Source organism: Gobio gobio, assembly GCF_949357685.1.
Source record: "Gobio gobio genome assembly, chromosome: 22".
In the NCBI taxonomy this organism is placed as follows: domain Eukaryota; kingdom Metazoa; phylum Chordata; class Actinopteri; order Cypriniformes; family Gobionidae; genus Gobio; species Gobio gobio.
In genome coordinates this window covers 23230127-23251118 of record NC_137118.1, presented here as the reverse complement: position 1 = coordinate 23251118, position 20992 = coordinate 23230127, and the positions used below count along the sequence as shown (strand labels likewise).

Sequence of the window (20992 nt, the reverse complement as noted above, 5' to 3'; positions counted from 1 at the left end):
TTGTAGAAATGAAACTAACTCTAAATTAACTGTATTGAGAAAAAAAAACTGTAGAAATAGGCTAGAGTCAAGATCTTGAAGAACCACCAAGTGTTTATTTTAGAAAACGAGATAACTTAAGGCTACTGTAGGCCATCTTTCCCAAATAAATGTATATAATAGATGTATATAATTATCTCACCTAAATATTTGATCATGCAGTGAATTTTTGTTTTTAAAGACAAATTTTCAGGTAGGTCTAACATTAGTATTGAGATAAGAAATCCAAAAACATTTAATAAGAAATCAAATGTAAATTAATATTGGTCTTCCCTGAATAAATTAAATTAGACTAATCATTACACTTAAGGTTGCAAAAGTTAGTCATTCAAGAGCAGTGAGTGTCATAAAGGTTCATCAAACACTTTGTCTTGTGGTGTTTGATGAACCTTTATGACACTCACTGCTTTATGAAACTCAGAGACAGCAGCAGTTTATTCGACAGCTGTCACTTTAAGAGCGAACACGGATTACATGCAGTTGCACAAACGTTCACTCGCGAGTCACGACGGGGTTTACGTGCATACTCGTCAAAAAATACATTTGTGTGTATCTGACCATTTCACCGCAATTTGTTCTCGCAAGCTTTTTGTGAGATGGCCTGTGTGTGTGTGTGTGTGTGTGTGTGTGGGGGGGGGGGGCACGCGCGCGCTCACGGTCTGGACAGCGAGCGAGTGCTGAGCGGTTTGAACACTGGCAAGACTTAAAAATAAATGCAAATGATAAACTTTAGTGACGACGCGACACTGCCTCGATTGTGCAAAGTGGCAAATCCTGTGTCAACTGTGCAGCTCGATTTTAGTGCACATGCGATGCGCTGATGTGAAGCCATTTGAGCATTTTGAAAGGGAGAGAGAGCGCGCGCACGCGGTGATTCACTCGCGCTGTTTGTGAACTTACGCAGTCAATTGAAAACTTTCTGTGAGACGTAAGTTATTTAATATAGAAATATGAATTGTATCTAACCTTCAGCATTAGAAATTATTTTACCCGCGCCAGAAAGAGAATGAGAAGGTGTCGCTGCATATCATGCCCCAGCTCTCACGGCAGGTGCGGGGTTTTATGTGTCGTCTGCATGCGATCGGTTCATGAGATCGGCCTTTTTAGAGACCGCCGATCAATCATCCCAAAGCGATTATCGACCGATCGGTTGCCGATCAATCGGAGCACCCCTACTCATTAAAGGTCCCATGGCATGAAATTTTCATTTTATGAGGTATTTCAACATTAATATGAGTTCCCCTAGCCTGAATATTGTCCCCAAGTGGATAGAAATGTTGATCGGTGTAAACCCGAGTTCTGGCTGTCTCTCTCTGCCTTTGAGAAAATGACAGGCCAGACGAGCCAATCCTGAAGTCTCCTGGTTTGACGTCCAAGCAGGAGCGGTTACCTCCCTTTCCTCCGCCCAGAGAATCTGGCACGCCCATGCAAACACTCGAGATCATTAACGTTACTTGTGAACGAGTGAACACTGGCAGTTTCTCAGTGTTTGGATGTACAAATGAAAACAGAAGTCTTTCTTCAGTTCCTTCTGATCTGTGATCATTGATTTCTTATGTGTAGCTTATTATTTATTATTTGTGGACACGCAGCGGCTTCTCTCTCTCCCGACAGAACGGTGTTTTCGTGTTTTCTATCTTGTGAGTCAGTGTTTTTGTACGTCCTTGTCGCGTCTATCTGTTCTAAAATGTGCATACAGTCTTTTCTGTTTAACATCAGCAGTCACATCTTTAGAGATAAACTTCACGCACGCCGAAGCTCGGCCTCCAACATCCCCGACCCCCAGTACTGCACCTGGCCCACAGCGGAGGAGCCAAACGCGGCGTGAGATTAAGCAGAAGGGGGGTAAGCGTGAGGGTATCCGGCTAGGCTAGCCAGCTTTCCCCACAATAAACTGGATTAACGTTACATTCGATTACAGCTGTTGTGTCTTTGTTTGCGCTGTGTAACGTTACTCAATGCGCGTCAATGACGCTATTCATATGATTGGAACATATCTAGAAATAATGCTATACTCAACACTTACTAACTCGTTCATCTCGCTGTAATAACATTGCATGTGTTACAAAGTTGGTAGAATAATGATGAAGAGGACTCTGTGTGACTGGGACTCGTGTTTATTCAGAACTCTCAGATACAAACACAATAAACTCGCGCTGACTGACAGCGCTCTCATAACTCAGTAGTTACTATAAATAACTTTGTTAGTAATCGCTTCGTCTCCGTGATGTCCGGTTCGCGAACGAATCATTCTTTTGAATCGGTTCTTTTTAGTGAACCGAACCAGTTCACCAAATCGGACTGAATCGTTCTAAACGGTTCGCGTCTCGAGTCAGCGCTGATCCATAATTTACTAAAGTTACTAACTTTCTGACATGAGTGACAGTCCCTCCGACTAGAAATAAACTAATAACCTGAAGTATATGCTAGTAACTACAACAGTTCACCCTGAACTGAGACATGCTGAGAGAACTGATGAGAAGTGAACACAGGTCCATCCGTCTCTCTGGCAGACTCGTGCCTGCTCGTGCCTCGTTAAACCACGCCCCCTCCGCTCATTTAAAATGCAAAGATGTCAGCCAATCACAACAGTGGGCGTTTTTACTGAAGTCTCACAGCAGACACGCCTCTTGAAGCAGGGCATTCAGCCACAGGGCAAACAGCAGTATAGAAAAAATGCCTTTTATTTCTAAATTATGACATTTTATGATGTAAAAATCATACTAATAATATAAGTACACCTCAGAAAACACTATAAAATAATAGAAAAATGCCATGCCATGGGACCTTTAAATATGCAAATCGTATCCAATCCTAGCTGTGGGCGTTTACTTCCAAGTCTTCAGTGCGGCACGCCCATCAAAACTGACCGTTTTTCAGAGAGCCTCAAAACCAAGGTAGAAAATAGCCTATTACTTATTCATTATGATGTTTCTGAATGTAAAAACCATGCAAACGTCATAAGTTGAACAGTATAAAAAAAAATAAAAAAATCTCTCACTGCTCATGACTGAATCACTTTTCTAACTTTAATAAGAATAAATGTGTATAATTTACACAGTAAAGACAATGTAGTATTTTTTTATATAGATTTGATTACTTTATTCATTTTATTTAGCATTTCTAGTGCTTGAAGTTTTTCAGGTAGGTCTATTTCATTTGTATCTTTGTTCTATTATAGTTTGCTTTCTTTGCTCTTTCTTTATCACAGTTTATTTGTCTTCAGTAAGCTTGAGTTTTAGGCTAGTATTAGTTTTTTTTAGTAATGATATTGAAAATGGTGATAAGAATTATATTTCAACGGTATAATTTTTTTTACCTTATTTCAAGCAAAAATAACTTTATTGTGAAATAAAAATACACATATCGTGATACAAGATGTAAAAGTATTGGATAAAACTTAAGGAACTGCTTGATGAATGCATCTGTGTCTTCCATCAATCAGAGATATATCCAGAGACAATATGTAACTTGTTGGCTATGTAAGACTATACACCTTGCTTCTGACAATGTGCCAAGTTGGCCATCACAGATCGTCTTTCAAGTCCAGTCAACTGTGTTTTGACAAGGTTTGCAGAGCAGTTGCTGTCCTGATTGATACTGACTGCCTTGAATTTCCTACCTTAAACATTTCAAACAGCCTCTTTGACATGCTCTCACAATTCTGGTATTGTGAAATGTATTCATGTAGCACCTGCCAAAGGGGAAATGCTACTTTCTTGTTCGGGCGACATTTTGTTTGAATATGTGCTTTGTAGGACTTTCTTCTTGCTGTCAGTGAGTCTTGCTGTAGAATGAAGGATTTGCTCTGAAATGGTGATAGCGGGGAACAATGGCCATACCTCGAATACTGCAAGTAACTTTTCTTTTTTTTCTCTCTCTTCAAACAGATAATGGGAAACTTTCACTTTAACAGTAAACATTTTCTAGAAAAGCAATAACAACATGGTCACATCTGTATCGTTTCATAGTTTAAGTTTATATTACACAAACAGTATTCATTCAGTTTATTCAGTATTCATTCAGTTTAAATTAGGCCAGTTTTGCTAAATTGATTATTTTGGTATTTGATGGTGCTTTCGCGTATAGTGCTGACCTGGGTTCGATTGTCATCAGAGTTTGGTTCGTTTGGATGATGTGAAAGTTGTTTTCTGCACCCCCGAATCGTACCCGAGTCCTCATAAAAAGGGTGGTCTGGGGTATGTTCGTGTGAACTCCAGTGTGGTTCACTGCTGTTTTGAATGCAATTGTACTAAACACGAACTTAAAAAAATAAAAAATAAAATAAAAAAAAATTTCCTAAAGTCTACTGCTTATATAGGGTAAACATACCTATTAAGCTCACCAAAGTCTACATTGAGACATTTTAGTGAACAGGGTATTGGTTTCAGTACAAGAAGTTATGTTAAAATAAAATATTAATCTCTTGCACAATACTATTTCATTTTATTTTAAATGACAAAAGCATTTAAATTAAGTTGTACATCATTAAATGCAAGAAGTCTTGCTGTGCTTAATGGGTACATGTTGCCATTAAGCTCACAACATGTTTTTTTTGGGGGGAAATTCTTGTTTATTTTAAACAAAACTTTTAAAGAATAAGTTTTATAAAGATTAACTTGAAGTGACAACCATCAGATAATATTTAAAGTCTGTTTATGAAGTATTTACATAGGCGTTTAATGTGGATGAGCTTAAAGGGAACACACTGAGCTTAATTGGAACAGCAACATTTTTTTTTAATTAATAAATATTATTAAATTAAATTTAAAAGGACAATTTTGCTAAATAAATAATCTATGTCATGTATTAAGTTCATACATATTTTAATATGAACAACTATTATTGAAAATATCTATGAAATTATACTTTTTCCTATTGATGTCACTCTGAAGCTTTGTGATTTTCATAGTAGTGCACCCTTTAAGCTCACCTTACAATAATATGAAGTCTAAAAAAATTACAGCAGTGTAAAACCACAGAACATCAATAAACTGTACATTTATGATATAATAGATTTAAAAGTACAAGCCAGTAATGCCTGTGAAGTAATATATAAGTGTTTACCCGGCGAGAGTAGACTATCCTCGCCTAGTCCTTCTGACGTCTGCGGCTGGCTCTGATGTCTCTGTGGCGTCTCCAGCTATAATTCGTCTTGTGGAGATTTAACGGCCCATATTTGCTCTCATGGATCTATAATTTGTTCCCTGGCAAATCGTTTAGGCTGAGGGCAAAGTGAAGTTTCATTACTTGTTTATTTTTAGGCTATAACTGTACGTTACCGTTGTAAGTTAGCCGACTAGCACTGACTTTGAATGTTTGACTGAATTGTTTGCTTTATTTAATGTATAGCTTATTATACATTTTACTTATACTTTTGTATTATTGATCAAACATAAACTTGCATTTAACAAAAAGAGACTGGGTTGTGTTTCATGTCATTTAATGTTATCACAGTGATAATCATATAGTCTGAAAAAATATTAACAAAAGATAAATCTCAGAGAGGCATGAAAATTAGGCAAAATTAGTTTCTAACATTTTTGGAAAAAACGAATGGGCAATATTTCTCATGAAAAAGTGGATAAGTGTTCATACACAGCGCAGATCATAATGAGCGAGCGTGTTTTTTAAATAAAGTTTGAGGAAGCTTGATGATGATCCATGGTGTGCTCTAGTCCGTTTATAGCCTACCGTTAGCATTTTATATCTGACGGCTTTATTTAGGCTTCAAAATGTATACATTTTGGATTAATTTGTAAAGATTATCTTGATCGACAAAACGCGTAAGGGTCATAACTCTTTGTTGAACACAGATCTTATTTTTTTGCGATTTTCCAAAAGTCTATGGGGAAAATGCATGGCTTTTCGATCGAGGGAACCCATGCGCCGCTAACTTCCGGGTTGGCCTACAAAGTGACGTCATAACTTCGGCACTCTATTGTCTTGACCAGGTCGTGACGGAGTGTGAGGGTGAAGTTAGGATAGAATATGCCAACGCTACGTTTACATTACGCCTCCACTGTAGTTTTGCTTTTTATAGAAATAAAAACAATTTACTTCAAGTGGATAACAGTCGCTTCAATTCCATCAGCTCATCCAACACGAGCTGTTCGAGTTTACCTAGTGCGCAGCACTGCCACTGATCACGTGACGAGAAGACATTGAGTGTGTGTGTTACGTGTTAGTGAAGCGCTCGCATTGAGCGTGTGTACGAGTTTGTGTACGTTTAGTTGACTGGACCTGGTGGAGGATCGTTGCGCAGCAGAAGCGTCAGACTTATATTTTAACATGTGCGTTCAGCACCACCACTCCCTATTCACAGAGTACGCACGATCGCGAAAGTGAAAAATAAACAGGAGCGCGCATTCAAACGCTATTTCAATACGTTACCGCTGTTTGAAATCGGCTCCCTGAGGCACGTGAATATCTCCCAATATAATAGCTTGTTGTAATCATCTCTTAGCTCTGTATCATGCGTGAAGAAAAATTTGGTCTCTGTTTGCACTTTTGAATATTGAGTACTTTGATTATGGTTATTGTTTGCACTTAATATCTGATCAATTTGTGGGAAGGAGAGGAGTTCAGTTAGAAGGTTCAGTTCTAAGGTCTGAAGAGACAATCATGCAGGAAAGAAGCCAGTCAGTTGAGTTTTTGGCAAAACCTTTACAGAGCTTGTTGTCTTTTACTGCATATGATAATTCATACTCAGAAAGTAGAACTGAAATGAAATAAATATTTTGATTTATAGATTTTAATCTGCGATTACATAACATAAGGGTTCATTAATGTATAGGCAATATTTTGAATGATGGAGAATAAAACATTGGACATAATGTCCCATCGTCTGCGCCAAAAGTCTTGTGGACAGCTCTGGTTCAACCTCCCCAACCCCCCTTCTCTCTCCCAAATCGCTGTCCCAAATCTGTCCTATCATAATAAAAAGGTAAAAATGCCAAAATAAATCTTAAAGAAAAAAAAGAAAAGACAAGAAAATACTGATTACCTAAGGCAGTAGTTTCATGAGTTTACACTTACAAATGATCAGATGGAGTAAAATAATACAATGAGCCTATTTGCCATGAATTCAAGCGACAAATTATGTTTTATAAACCAAGTTTGGGAGAAGCACTACCTAATCAGCTCGAGTGGATACTGTATTACACAGCAACACTCTCGGCCCAGTGGAGTACTCTGGGTTTGGGCTAAATTCCAAGCTTGAAGCCCTCGATCCCATCGGACAGCATGGCAAATAGGATCGCTATCCCATCAGAGAAAACCCATGAAGTGACCAGGTGTAAACGGAGCCAAATAGTTCCACTAGGGCTACACGATTCTTGCTAAAATGTGAATCACGATTTTTCTCCATGGGAATTGAGATCACGATTCTCTTACACGATTCTCATTTTTTCTTATACTTAAAAAAAATGAATCAATTTTAAATAAAAGTAATTAGTTACAATTAAATTAAAATGTAGAAACAACAAATGTAGACAGACTAGATGTAAATATATGCTTGTTACTGTTTATTTCTATTTTTATGATTATTTAATATCTTGCCTTGTGGAGAGAGGGTTTTTGTTGTCTTATTTCGATGTTTCATTTTGTTTTTGCGTTTTTGTAAAAAATGAAAACTATAAATAAAAAAAATGTTATAAGAAAACGCTTAACGTGGCTTAATGTACTAAGACAGTGTTACAGACCTCCCAACCTGAAAAAAGTCATTTGAGTGTGAGTGTGACAAGCTCTGGTGTGACCAATAACGCGTGAACGCAGCATGATCTGAGGGAAATACACGGAAGTGAATCGCCAACATTAAGAAATGAGATCGCATTTATGTTTGAATCGAGATCGTGATTTTTTTTCGATTAATCGTGCAGCCCTAAGTTCCACCCTAACCTATGCCATGTGTTCAGCCAGTGTTGTTATCAGGCTGGTTTGAACGCTCAACCAGAGTTGTTTAGATAGTGCCACAAAGTCAGTGTTTATACTTTTCTGAGAATCAACTTAATATGTCTTACTGAGTTGTTACTGCATATTTAGCTGGGATAGAATAAAATATTTTGACATAAAATAATACACACATTAATTGCCGCCCTAGGAGACAGCAAATTTGCATAATGAACCTCCTGTGTACAAACGTTTCTTTCTGTTTCTCTGTTTTTCTTGCGTGTGTGTGTATATATATAATATTTGAATGAATGATGATGAAAAGGGAGAAAAGCAGAAAAAGTGTGTTTGACCTTGTGTTGCTCTACTGCGAATGAGAATTCTGCACAGTTAAAGTCTTTTCTCTGTTGTTCTGTCTTGGTTCTGTTTCCACTGAATGACTGCCCTTCAAGGACCTGAGGTCCTCAGACTCTTTCTAGCTGCTCTTTTTTTTAGGTCCTTTGGGCATTTGTTGTGAACTCCTATTTGTTTTGGTTGTGGTATATGTTTGGGTATTCCACGAATCATTTCAATTGCAGTGGTATATTAGCAGTTTACGACCTCGCACTCACAAAGTTTTGGTCAGAATACCAAAATTTAAGTAGTCAGTGCAGCAGAGCTGTGAAGTTGTGTAGCCATAAAACCCAGAAGAGTTGGAATTGGCATTTCCAAGTCAGCGTTTTTCTCAGGAATTGTTACAATTATATAAAAAATAACAGTTTTCTATTTGAATATACACTATATTGCCCAAAGTTTTGGGACACCTGTCTTTACATGCACATGAAATTTAATGACATCCCATTCTTAATCTGTAGGGTTTAATATGGAGTTGACCCACCCTTTGCAGCTATAACTGTTTCAACTCTTCTGGGAAGGCTTTCCACAAGGTTTAGGAGTGTGTAGGCCTGGCTCGCAGTCTCCGCTCTAATTCATCCCAAAAGTGTTCTATCGTGTTGAGGTCAGGACTCTGTGCAGGCCAGTCAAGTTCCTCCACATCAAACTCGCTCATTCATGTCTTTATGGACCTTGCTTTGTGCACAGTCATGTATATTAAAGCTGATAAACATTGGATTATTTCCTTCAGCTGAGATCATTCAGATGTGCACTGTTTGCCATGATGGTTTTGAATTGCTTGAATTTGATCAGAATCACTTCAAAAATGGAAAATGCAGTTAAAGGGTTGGTTCACCCAAAAATGAAAATCCTGTTATCTACTCACCCTCCAGTTGTTCCAAACCTGTACGAGTTTCTGAACACAAAAGAAGATATTTTGAAGAATGTTTGTTACCAAGCAGAGAGAGCAACCATTGACTACCATAGTAGGGAAAAAAATACTATGGTAGTCAATGGTTGCTCTCTCTGCTTGGTTACAAACATTCTTCTAAATATATTATATTTTGTGTTCAGCAGAACAAAGAAACTCATACAGGTTTGGAACAACTTGAGGGTGAGTAAATGATGACAGGATTTTCATTTTTGGGTGAACTATCCCTTTAAATGCAACATTAGCAGTCTTGTCATATAGGCTACATACAATTATAATGAGAACGTTATAATTGTGTCCTTGGCACATGGCTTTTAATAGTGAGACTTTTGTTTTCATAATCAGGCTATCAAAAATTATATAAAAAATAGGATTTAGGCCAATATATTGGTTATCGGCCTTCAAATATAAAGAATTATCAGTTATCGGTATCGGCCTAAATGTTAATTAATATATTTGATTTGCTACTCAAGAAAAAAATGTTTTCTCATTATTATCAATGTTGAAAAAAGTGCTGAAAAAGAGCTTCATATTTTTGTAAAAAACTGATTATTTCAGGATTCTTAATTTCAAATAAAAATGATTATTTGACCACTTTTGTAACATTATAAATGTCTTTGCTGTCTCTTTGATCAATGTAATGTGTTCTTTGCTATATAAATATATGTTTTTATTTCTTCAAAACATTTACAGGCACTTAACTTTTGAATGGTAGTGTACACATTTTGATTATTTTTTTTTTTTAAAGAAAAATGTGACTGGAATATGTCACTTTACCAGTAAAATGGGTTGCTAATACGATTTCTTGTTTCTCCACATTCTTTCTCCTGGTTTCCATGTCGGCATTTCACAGAATGGTAGTAAATGCATGATTTTTACTAAATGCATTAATTGTAATCTTTTTTACTTATTTCTCCTTTAGATTGCCAACTGTGGAACTTTGACTGAATCGATGCAAAATGGCTTCAGATAATACACACCGTAGTTATTCCATCATACCATGCTTCATATTTGTAGAGGTAAGTTTCTTTTACAGCCAAAACACTAATATTTAACTGCATTTTTTCCCACTTGCTATCATATTCTATTCACCGGTTATTGTGCTGTTCCTTACACTCTTGATACGGCTTTAAGATGTCCTTTCTTTGTGAAACTGGCTGGGTATTTAATTAAAAAAATCTGTCAAATCCAGTTTGATCACTGGGAACTGTGTGTCTGCACTTCAAAGCGCTCTTTTCCCTCCGCGAGATGAGTTGAGCATATCTCTCAGACAGCACTGTTGGGTTTGTGAGATGAACCGCTGTGCCATTTGCCTGAACTTGAGAACGTTGGATGCCAGATATCCAGAGCTGTGTGCTGCTGATACAGTGAAGGAGTATTTAGGACATCCAGCTTTGTTCTACAGCAGAATTATGCGCTAGTATGGGTTCATAAATCATGTGGTGGAGTTGTAGCCTAGTGGTCAAAGATCTAGTTTCAAGCTCTGTAAGGGTTGAGCAATGAACTATCACCATTGGATCTATGATCATGATGTCTCAGGTTACTCATGGAGTGCAGTTGGGTTTATAATACCTGGAGAGAGCTACCATACACATTCACATTCATCTCAATGGCAGTTGCTTGGCTGGTTAAGGACATATTGAATGCTTGTCAAAAAGATATCTCTTTCTCCACTGACAGGGAGTTAACGTCAACAGTTTATACTGTACATCCTACTTAGTTAGTTAGTTAAACCTTTATTGTCTGTTCCGTTTCGTGGACAGAAATTCATCTTTGACACTGACAATATACGTCCACACTTTCACATAATAAAATTACATAAAACGCGCAAGTCCCTATAAAGAACAAACAAACACACAAACAAACAAAAATAAATGCCATACCATTATTTATACATATATCTCTGTCAATCAATGTAACGCATGCATTCTCTCATATGTGTACAAGCACCTGCTCATATAAATATATAACTTTATTAAGAATTTGGTTTAACACAGTCACCGCCAAAGGAACAAATTATCTTTTATATATATTCTTATTGGCTCGCAGTACACGCAACCTGCGCCCCGAAGGGAGAGCCTCTAAGCAAAAATGGAGTGGATGGGTTTGGTCTGAATACACTGCAATTGCCTTTTTTCAATAAAATGTGTGAACAGCTCTTGTATTGTACTCTGTTTCTGGCCGGTAATCTTACTTGCTTCATTAATTACTTGTGACAATTAATTTTTCTGCCTTATTAAATTTCCAAACCATGAAATTATAGTATATGTTAAGATACTACTTACCTGAGTATATAATGAATACTCATATAAAAACAATATATACTATATAGCAAATATATCACATAGGATCCAACTTTATAACCATACATAGGGGAGAACGGGTGTGTACCTAAAGCTTTTTGACTTTCTCAGTTTGTGTAAATTCACTTGTGGTTCAGAGTATTTATTTTTTTCCCACATTATTTGCACACGTCTAGTACAATTATGTGGTTTTGTTTCATTAATACAGTGTATACTTTTTTCTTGATTTACCCCGAAAGAATGGAAGTGAAATGTGACAACATGGCACATAGGTGGGGTCCATTGTAACATATTAGGGGTACATTGTAACATGACCAAATGACAGCTTAAAATGTTTAAGAAATATCCAAGACAAACAAAAATATTTTGTCAATAAAATGCAATTAACTTTAAAGCTACACTGTGTAACTTTTTTAGTCTATTCTTAGCTAAAAACACTTAGTTCTTTCAAAAATATATGTGCTCATTAATGTATATTTACTTCTTTCAAGTAATAAAGTATTCTCGTAAGTTTATAATATGCCATTGAAAATACATAAGGTAATGGGATCTAACGGTGGTCGCCATGTTGCCCCTCCATCTTGAAAGTACATTAGCCAAAGAGGGACATACCCGTAAATTCAAGCTTCACCTTTCGCGTTTTAACCGGTTTTAACCTATTTTTTTACGGTCTATGGTTTTAACACTGTGCGCGTCAACTTGTTCATACTTGTCTGGTGCATGCGCAGAGAGTTTTCATCTCAGCAGCTCCAGTAACAGAGTTATACGGAGTTTTCCTGGCTTGTTTATTCCTCAAAAGTCTGTTTTTCCTTGTGTGGTATTTCTGTGCGTTAATAACTCCGTAAGTAATAATAGTTATTGTCATTGTGGATGTGTTTCAGAGTGTGTCATCATGTAATTCAGTTGATGTTACCTCCAGAAGTATTTTTGTGTCAACATACAATAGCGTAATGCTCACCTATTTGAATAGTCATTCAGTTATTAACAATGTTTATTCGTTTATAGAAATTATTTGCTTGTAATGTATGTTGATGGAAATATGTATCAGGTCTGATCGGCATATTAACACTTGTTATACAGAGCTAAACCTGCGCACACACTTTTGTAACCGGACACCGCTTGTTAGCAGCAGCAGCAGCGGCAGCTCCGCTCCTTTTAATGCAGCTGCATTTAGCGCCTATATGTGGTACAATAAGCTCTGGTTTACGGTTACATTATACAAATGTAACTTATAAGTATAGTTATACAGTTCTTAACTGTGTATATTCTGTCATGTCATTATCATGTATATTTACCATCCTAATTTGTTCTCTCACAGAAACCACATTTATGTACATATCCATGCAAACCTGTTTATGCCTTGCAATTGGATGACTGAATAAACATTACTATCATCAAAGTTCACTCTGGATTAGCTGCAGTTCTTTCTAGCCGAATAATTAGGCCAGTTGAGTTCCAACCATCCCACTGCGCACAGAATATCCCACAGGCACCGTGTCGAATGTGGACGAGGTCGAACTGGAAGCCATATTAATCTTGGACTAAATCGGCCACCGTAGGAGTTAAAACGAAATCGGAATTGAACAGAACAGAAACTAAAATTCACTGGATGGTCATATACAAGTTCACCACTAGATGGGGGAAAATATCACACAGTGTAGCTTTAAAAAAAAATTTTTTTTGAGTTTGTCAACAAACACACCTCAAAACCGTTTTACAGAATGGTAATAATTAAGCATTTCTGAACATTGACTCTATTCACCTTTTTCTCATGGTTTCTCAATGGAATTCATAAAAGTATAGAATATAATCGCATAGTTCTAATAGGGGCACATTGTAACGCATTGTTACAACATACCCCACCTGCACAACTGTAATTTAACCCCGGCTTGTGTCTTCTACTGGTTAGATCAGTTACACTCGTTTTCATTCACTCCCTCAAGTGGATTATATTAGTGGAGTAATGTAGGGAATAGTGAATGAGGGTATAGGGGGCGATTTCGAACACCGCATCGGTCACCGGGACTGAACCAAAAACACAATGAAGGGGGGAACATAAAACATACATGTTACAAGCTACATATACTGTAATACATATTACTACAAGAAAGTAAAGGTTTTTTTGTATTAGATAAGGCAGCCTTATGCGTAGGATAATATACAAGCAGACAACGTCAAAGCTTGTCATTTTATTCTTACAAATAAAACAAATACATTTTTATTTTTAGTTCTTAAGATGACAACAAAAAGCTGAGAAAATCGTGTTTTTTGCTTTGTCTGGACAATGGTCAGAACAATGGTCAAAACATAGATGGAGTAGATCAAGTCCAGCTTCACAGTCTTAAGGCTCATCCTGGGTCGATGTTTCATTCAGTAACATTAGGACATTTTAATTGATATGCTGTTTATTGTTGATGATCACATTATTTTTCATATGCATCTGCTTGCATATGAGATCGCTTATTTCTGCTGTTTCTTTGCCTGTGTTTTGATCTGGAGATAATGTACTCGCCCTACCTTATAACAGTGATAAGCCGTGTGGAAAGCTGTAAAAACTTGCCAGTGGTAGGGAAGCGTTTTCACATAAAAGACGAGATAACTCGTCAATGGCGGGGAAAGAATTAAACTTGTGATAGTGACTAGAGATAGATAGTCTGCTATTCCATACTTGTAACTGTTTTTGATTCTTAGTTGCCTACTGAGTGTGCACTTGAATGACAGTTAACTTTCCCTTTTAGTGCCTGTGTTTCTTTCCTTTTGTAACCGCATACAATAGAGGGATTGCACATTGGCAGCAAAGTGCCAGACCACTTGCCAAACGGTGTAAGAGAGAAATAAAAAGTGTGTCTATACTAGTAGATTCTCAAACAGACTACTGTTGGGGACTCTTCATGCAAACAGAGATGAAACACACTTGAAATCACAGCTTGTCACAGAGATTCCTTTTACAGGGCGAATCCTCAATTCCACAGTGCTTTCCACTAAATGGACGTGTGTGAGTGTGTGTGTTTCTGTTCCTCTGCCTCTAGATCTGCTTGAAGCTTTCAAGACACATCAGAGACAGAAACTAGGCCACACAGAAACGATCATGCAGCCTAATGCTTGCTTAGTGAAGACGTGAAGGAGCTGAGAAATACAGTCGTGTGCTCAGTTTCTTTAGAGAGATTATTCCTGTGAAAAGGCTCACGATCTGAGAAGCGTATCCAATATGGTGACATATGCCAGCTACCTTTCTCTTCCAGCTACTGACTGTGCAGGAACTGGACACTGGCCATCTTCTGACCATGTTGTTCCTGTTTATGTGGCAGTGATTGAGCCTGTTTTTCACTGATCGACAAATAACTAGGTAAACGAGCAATGAATGATTGACTGCCGCTATAAGATCTTGTGTCTAGTAAAAATAATTTGGTGTAAAATAATTTACATTTAATATAATAATATAATTTACATTTCTGTTAAACCAACTTATTTGAAGAAAACTACACGTCTTCACCAGTAATGACGGCCGTATACCTGGACCACACCACAACCATCTGTTGACCTATTTTCAGTGTTGGCTCTGATCAAAGTAATATTCAGAAATTGCAGGCTATAATTATACCATATGCATGATTATTTACTGTGTCAGCTTCAGAGGCAATTTCATGAATTTATCAAAAAAATTGTTTACCCATGATGCATCACAAGCCCTCAAGAGGAATTCTACGTTTTAAGCAGTGTTTGATGAAACTCAGGACCTAAGTTGAGCATTTGAACTCATTCCCCACGATTGACTGACTTTTCCGGCAATCCACAAAATGCTATTTTCTTTGACTTTTTTTCTTTTTTTTCAAAATGTTGATGGTTTTTATGAAACTCACCCTCATTCAAGTATTAATAAAAAAAAAAATGAATGAAGCTAGAATTAAAAAGCAGAGGCTCTTTTCTTTCTTTTGATATATTGCATATGCGCCAGAGAAACAAGCACTCAGACAGCTTTAGAAATTTTGTTTTTGTAGTAGCTCTGTATATATCTATACTTTGACAGCCATTGCTGTCCAAGAGCAATTAGCTGGTCTTTTAGTGGATTTACTTATTGTAGAGTTAACGGAAGTTATCATGAGCATTGTAATGTTTGAAGCGGCTGGCATAACAAATGTCAGTAGACCGGGAAGATTTTAAAACAAGCGCTTCATTCAAACATCCGTAAGATCTTATCTTCATGCTGTGGAAATACATACTGAAAGACAAAAAGTGCGGGCTACTTAAGGACTATTCGTACGAAAGTTTTGTGAAAAATTATCAAAAATGCTGGCTTTTTTAAAAACGCAGGCAGGGAAAGACTTGAAAACTGGGCTGGTAAGAAGGTATCAGGTTTTTAACTAAATAAGGGTTCCCCATCCGCCCGACCGCTTTGGGAATTATGGGAAACGCTTTGGGAATTGTGGGAAACGCTGTGCAAGTGCTTAACTAGGATAAGCGTTTAAAGGTCCCATGGCATGAAAATTTCATTTTATGAGGTTTTTTTAACATTAATATGAATGTATGAATGAAATTCCCCTAGCCTGTGTATGGTCCCCAAGTGGCTAGAAATTTTGATGGGTGTAAACCGAGTTCTGGCTGTCTTTCTCTGCCTTTGAGAAAATGTCAGCTCAGACGAGCTGATCTGGAATTTTCCCGTTATGATGTCATACCAGGAAAGGTTACCTCCCCTTCCTCTGCTTTGCCTGCCCAGAGCATTTGGAGAAATTGGATTCAGTTTATGTCAGCACAGGCTTTACAAACAGACTTTACAATATGGATTCGACAGCACAGCGACAAACACTGACTAACAGTGTTCATTAATGCCTGATCTGTGATCAGTGATTTCTGATGTGTAGCTAATCATTCAAGTTCACTCAGACTTTCTTTCTAGATCGTTTAATGATCGCCGTCTTGATGCCCTAAGCGTAATGCATCAGTGAATCAAGCCAGTGACTAAAACGATCGTTTCTGTTAGTAGCATGAAACAAATCACTTATTTAAGTGATTAAACTACAGAGAGCGATCAAAGAACACTCTTTAATGTTCGTGTGACAGAGGGCTCTGTCACGATCACAGCAGCACTACATTTTACACGCACATTTGATCCATTATCCACCTGGTTTATTGTTTCCTACCCTTGGGTGCACACGAGGGTCAGGTTAATGCTTCAGTAGCATACATAACACACATATTCACACCATTATCGCATCTTTTTCCAAATCCCCTTTATAAACACACAGACAACAGATAAATTAATCCATAGATGTTTATTGGACTTATCTGCATATTATGTTTTGTCTTTGGTCGCGGTCTGTTTGTTGTGGTTAGTCCAGGTGACCGGAAGCAAATGGCAATCAATCTGTCAGTCACATGTTGCGAGTGTATCTGCACACTTGTCCAAACTGCCGTTATAATGAATGACACTGTTATGCTGCACAAAGCTCTTACTGTATTCCTGTCGATGTTGTGTTTGCTGTTAGTTGTGGTGAAAGCATTTTGTGAGAGAGAACGCGTTGCAATGACTAGATCACTGCATTCACGCGATCAACAGACTGTCTGTGTACTCAATGCTTATCACTGCAGCCTTTCATGTGATGGGGATAACGTTAGATCATAAAATAATGCTATAATCCACACTTTGACGATTCGTTCATCTCGACGGCTGTAATGGTACATTACATGTGTTACAAAGTTCGTAGAATAAGGTGGAAGAAGACAGAGTCCACGTGACTGGGACTGTTTATTCAGAACTCTCAGATACAAATAAGCTTGCGCTTACAGCACAGCGCTCTCAACAACTCGGTACAATAAAACTTCCTCCAACTCTCCGTGGAGTGCCCCGTCAGTCTCTCTCTCTGATGCATGCAGTCAGTGCGTGCAGTGCCTCGCTAAACCACGCCCCCTCCGCAACACAATCTAACACTCATTTCAAGTGCAAAGATGTCAGCCAATCACAACAGTGGGCGTTTTCTCTGAAGTCTCACAGCAGACACGCCCCTTGAAACAGGGCATTCAGCCAGAGGGGTAATAACAGTAAAGACAATGCCTTTTATTTCTAAATTATGACATTTTTTGATGTAAAAATCATACTAACAATCTAAGTACACCTCAGGAAACATTATAAAATAATAGAAAAATGCCATGCCATGGGACCTTTAACCACTACTTGAGATAATGGAAATTTAATTTAGGCCTACTTACTATTTTGTAAAGTTCTATGTTCAGTAGGAAATAAAAAGCAAATAACTATTTGCTTGTGCATATTTTAAGAGGAAAGTAAATGGTTTTGTGCAGCGAATTATTGGCTGCTGAGAACATGGAAACCAGTGAAATTCCAAAGACTTTTTTAGAAACTGAACACTCAAACCATCAAGACTCTTAATGAATCACATCCTGTTTGTGTTTTTCATGTTTTCCCCCAGCCAGTAGGTCAATGACATGTCATACAATTTTTTTGCCTATATATAATGACTTGTATACAAATCTTCTGCTATGAGCATTCATTTTCATATTTTTTGGACAAAACAATCCAATAGTCCTGATTCCATGGAGACATTTTTGAAGAGAAACCTTATTTCTTAGGGATAAAAAGCCTTGTGCTGCAACTACTGTGTAGAAACATAGCTGACAATTTGACCTTTTATGTATTATTGAGAATTTATGTGCATTATATAACAACTCAAAATAATTTTTCATAGTCAAAACTAATTTTGGCGTGCAAATTTTCTCAACTTTCCTCCAAAAGTTAATTTTGGAACCCTGCCTTAGAGACGCCACTCACTCAACCTGCTTCTTGAGATATGCTCCCTGTTAAGAAACAACCTATTCCCCAATAACACCAGACACAATTAATTATTAATCCTAAAAGTCCAACCACAAAGTGCTGTGCTCTCCAGCCATCCACTAGAGTGCTGTAGTTTCGTATCTCTCTCTCTGTCTGAAATGTAAGATTTTTAAAGCTGAAGTTTGTTATTTTGTAATATCTGCAAATGAATTAGCCTGATACTAAACTAAGAACCTAAACATGGTTCGAAAGGGTAGCCTTAGTCTCTTTTCCACCGTCAAGCCAAACTATTCTCATTGATTTATTAGTTGCATTTTCCACTGCGGGGCTGACAACGGAGCTCTTTAGAATGTAATACAAATGTGTCAGTCGTTGCCTTGGTAAATCAAGAGCTTACAGATGGTAAGAGATGTAAATAATGACCCTACTATGGAGGATGGTCAGGTATTGGTGTTATTAGCTTGTTTACATTGCTCAAATAGCGCGCTCTGCCAGCTACAAAGAAACTGGTAGCCAGGCAACAGACAAGTGACCAATCCTGTGTGGCCACACACATTCTACCAGCAGTTAGCCAACCGTGATGAGAATTCCGGGTCGAGAACGGTTTGTAATCGTGCCGTGCTTAACCAAGCTCAAGTGGAAATATATAAAGGGGATCATTCCATTCTTGGAACCGACGGTTGAAAAGTGGCTATTGTAGGCCTTAAGGTAGAATATGGACTATACTGTGGTGTGGAAACAATTTTCAATCAGAAGTTTCTTCGTAAATCTTGCAAGCATTTACCAAGAAATGGCAAGTAACGCATTAAATTGAATTAAGTTTTAAAGAAAAAGTGAAGTAGTATTTTCTTGTAAAAAAACAACGTAGAAATATAGCTGCAAGCAGCAATTAACGTGATTCAAGCACTTAAAGGCCTTTAAGCACATGCATAAAAAGGTATTGTTTTATTCAGCAAGCCTGTAACCGCCTATAGATGGAAAAGACAATTTAAAGGCAAAATATTAAATTTAATAAGGAAATATATGTTTTAAAACTTTAACAGTTATCGCCGTTGAGCCAAAAACCTAGGACTAGTTCGCAAAAGTTGTTTTTTGAAATAATCTCCAATATTTAACGAACGCTATGATTGACAGCGGTGCTCTTAGAGACAAAGTTGCTCAGAATGAGGAGTTCTACCATATGGTATGAATATCATGGGCATGTGTGAAAAATCGTGCGCCATACAATCCTTTACACATGGGAAAAATGCAAAGGCGCCATGGTGGCCAATTTCTTTTGAATTTATCACAGTGCTCTTTGCCCCTTCGAATGTTTTGGCCTCCCGTTGTGGACGTCAATCAAAATGATTGACAATCAGACTCCGGAGAATCTTTTTGCAGTGGTTTGCTTCCGATAGTGCAGAAAAACCTAGGACTAGTTTACAAAAGTACAGTCAAACCAAAATGTATTCAGACACCTTCAACATTTTCTCACATTATAACAGTTTATTCGCTATAGTTTTGAAAATGGTAATACAATATGCCAAGAACTCAGAGTTAAACTGTGTCAGAACAAAGTCATCTTGATAATGTCAGATAACTTTGACAGAAAGGTATTTAATGGATTACAATCAACCAATCAGATGTCAGCTGTTAGTGTTCCGTCTGTGGTGTAAATGGTTGCTTTAGCAATTAAAGAATAAACACATGGTCAGGTCAAAGTGTCTGAATAATTTTGGTCCCAAATTATTATACATTTTACTGGTAGTCCACTATATGAAGACTTTTTGGTTATAATATTTCACGGTTTACTTTATTTTGCTATCCTTACATAAATTAACTGTAGTGTTTTGCACCCACTAGTAAAACATTAAATCTGGTGTTTTTACTGTATGTTTTCCGAGAAATCCAAAATACCCCCTAATTTCACCAGGGTGACGATTGAATCCTAGATGTGTTTTATTCATCTTCAGCCAAGGATTCCAATGATATAGTTATGAGCCATTACGTACTTTTGATTGCTGTTGTGCACCCGTCAGGCCGATTTGGGCGAACCTTGGTGACGTTGTAGACTGGGTGGTTACTACCATCCCTCAAAGTTTCAAGCCTCTACGTCTTACGGTTTGGTCTGACACCCCGCAAACACGTAATACACATGCACCTTTTTCACAAATTCACGTATTTGGTGTTTTCATGTAACGGCATTTGTAAATGAGGAAGAAGGAGGCGGGAACCAGCGAACATTTAACAAGACTTTAATAAATAAACAAATAAACTGAAAGTAAAAGCAGCAGCCCCTCGGACGACTGCCGTGCACACACACAATAAAACGTAAATTACAAATGCAACATAATGTCCAGGCCTGGTCCTCTCTCGTCCTTCACTGTCATCGCTCCTCCTTTTATGCTCCTGTCACTTCTCCGTGAGAGATCCGAGACTGGTGTTTTCAAAAGCTTGCGTCTTCAGGCCCCCAAAACGCTGTTATTGTGTAAATGAACGGCCAAAACGCATACGTTTACCGTTTTCAGTTGAAAACGGTGTCGTGTAAACATACCCTTAGTCTGCTTTATCCACACTGTTGTAGACCGGTTTCAACATGAACTGCATGTATTGTGCTGTCAGTTGATACTCAGTTGCATATAAGATTTCAAATGCATTGCATCACAATCAGTCAGAAGATGCAAGAATGAT

General features: G+C 37.6%; 1 protein-coding gene across 1 annotated transcript in view; it reads left to right on the top strand.

Moving 5' to 3' along the window:
* plppr1 (phospholipid phosphatase related 1) overlaps positions 1-20992 on the top strand; it is a 94717-nt gene that overhangs the window by 30221 nt on the left and 43504 nt on the right. Inside the window, exon 2 of the mRNA XM_079804486.1 lies at positions 10155-10251. Coding sequence (XP_079660612.1) covers positions 10192-10251 — 60 coding nt within the window. The 5' untranslated portion in view covers positions 10155-10191. The remainder of the gene's footprint in view (positions 1-10154; positions 10252-20992) is intronic.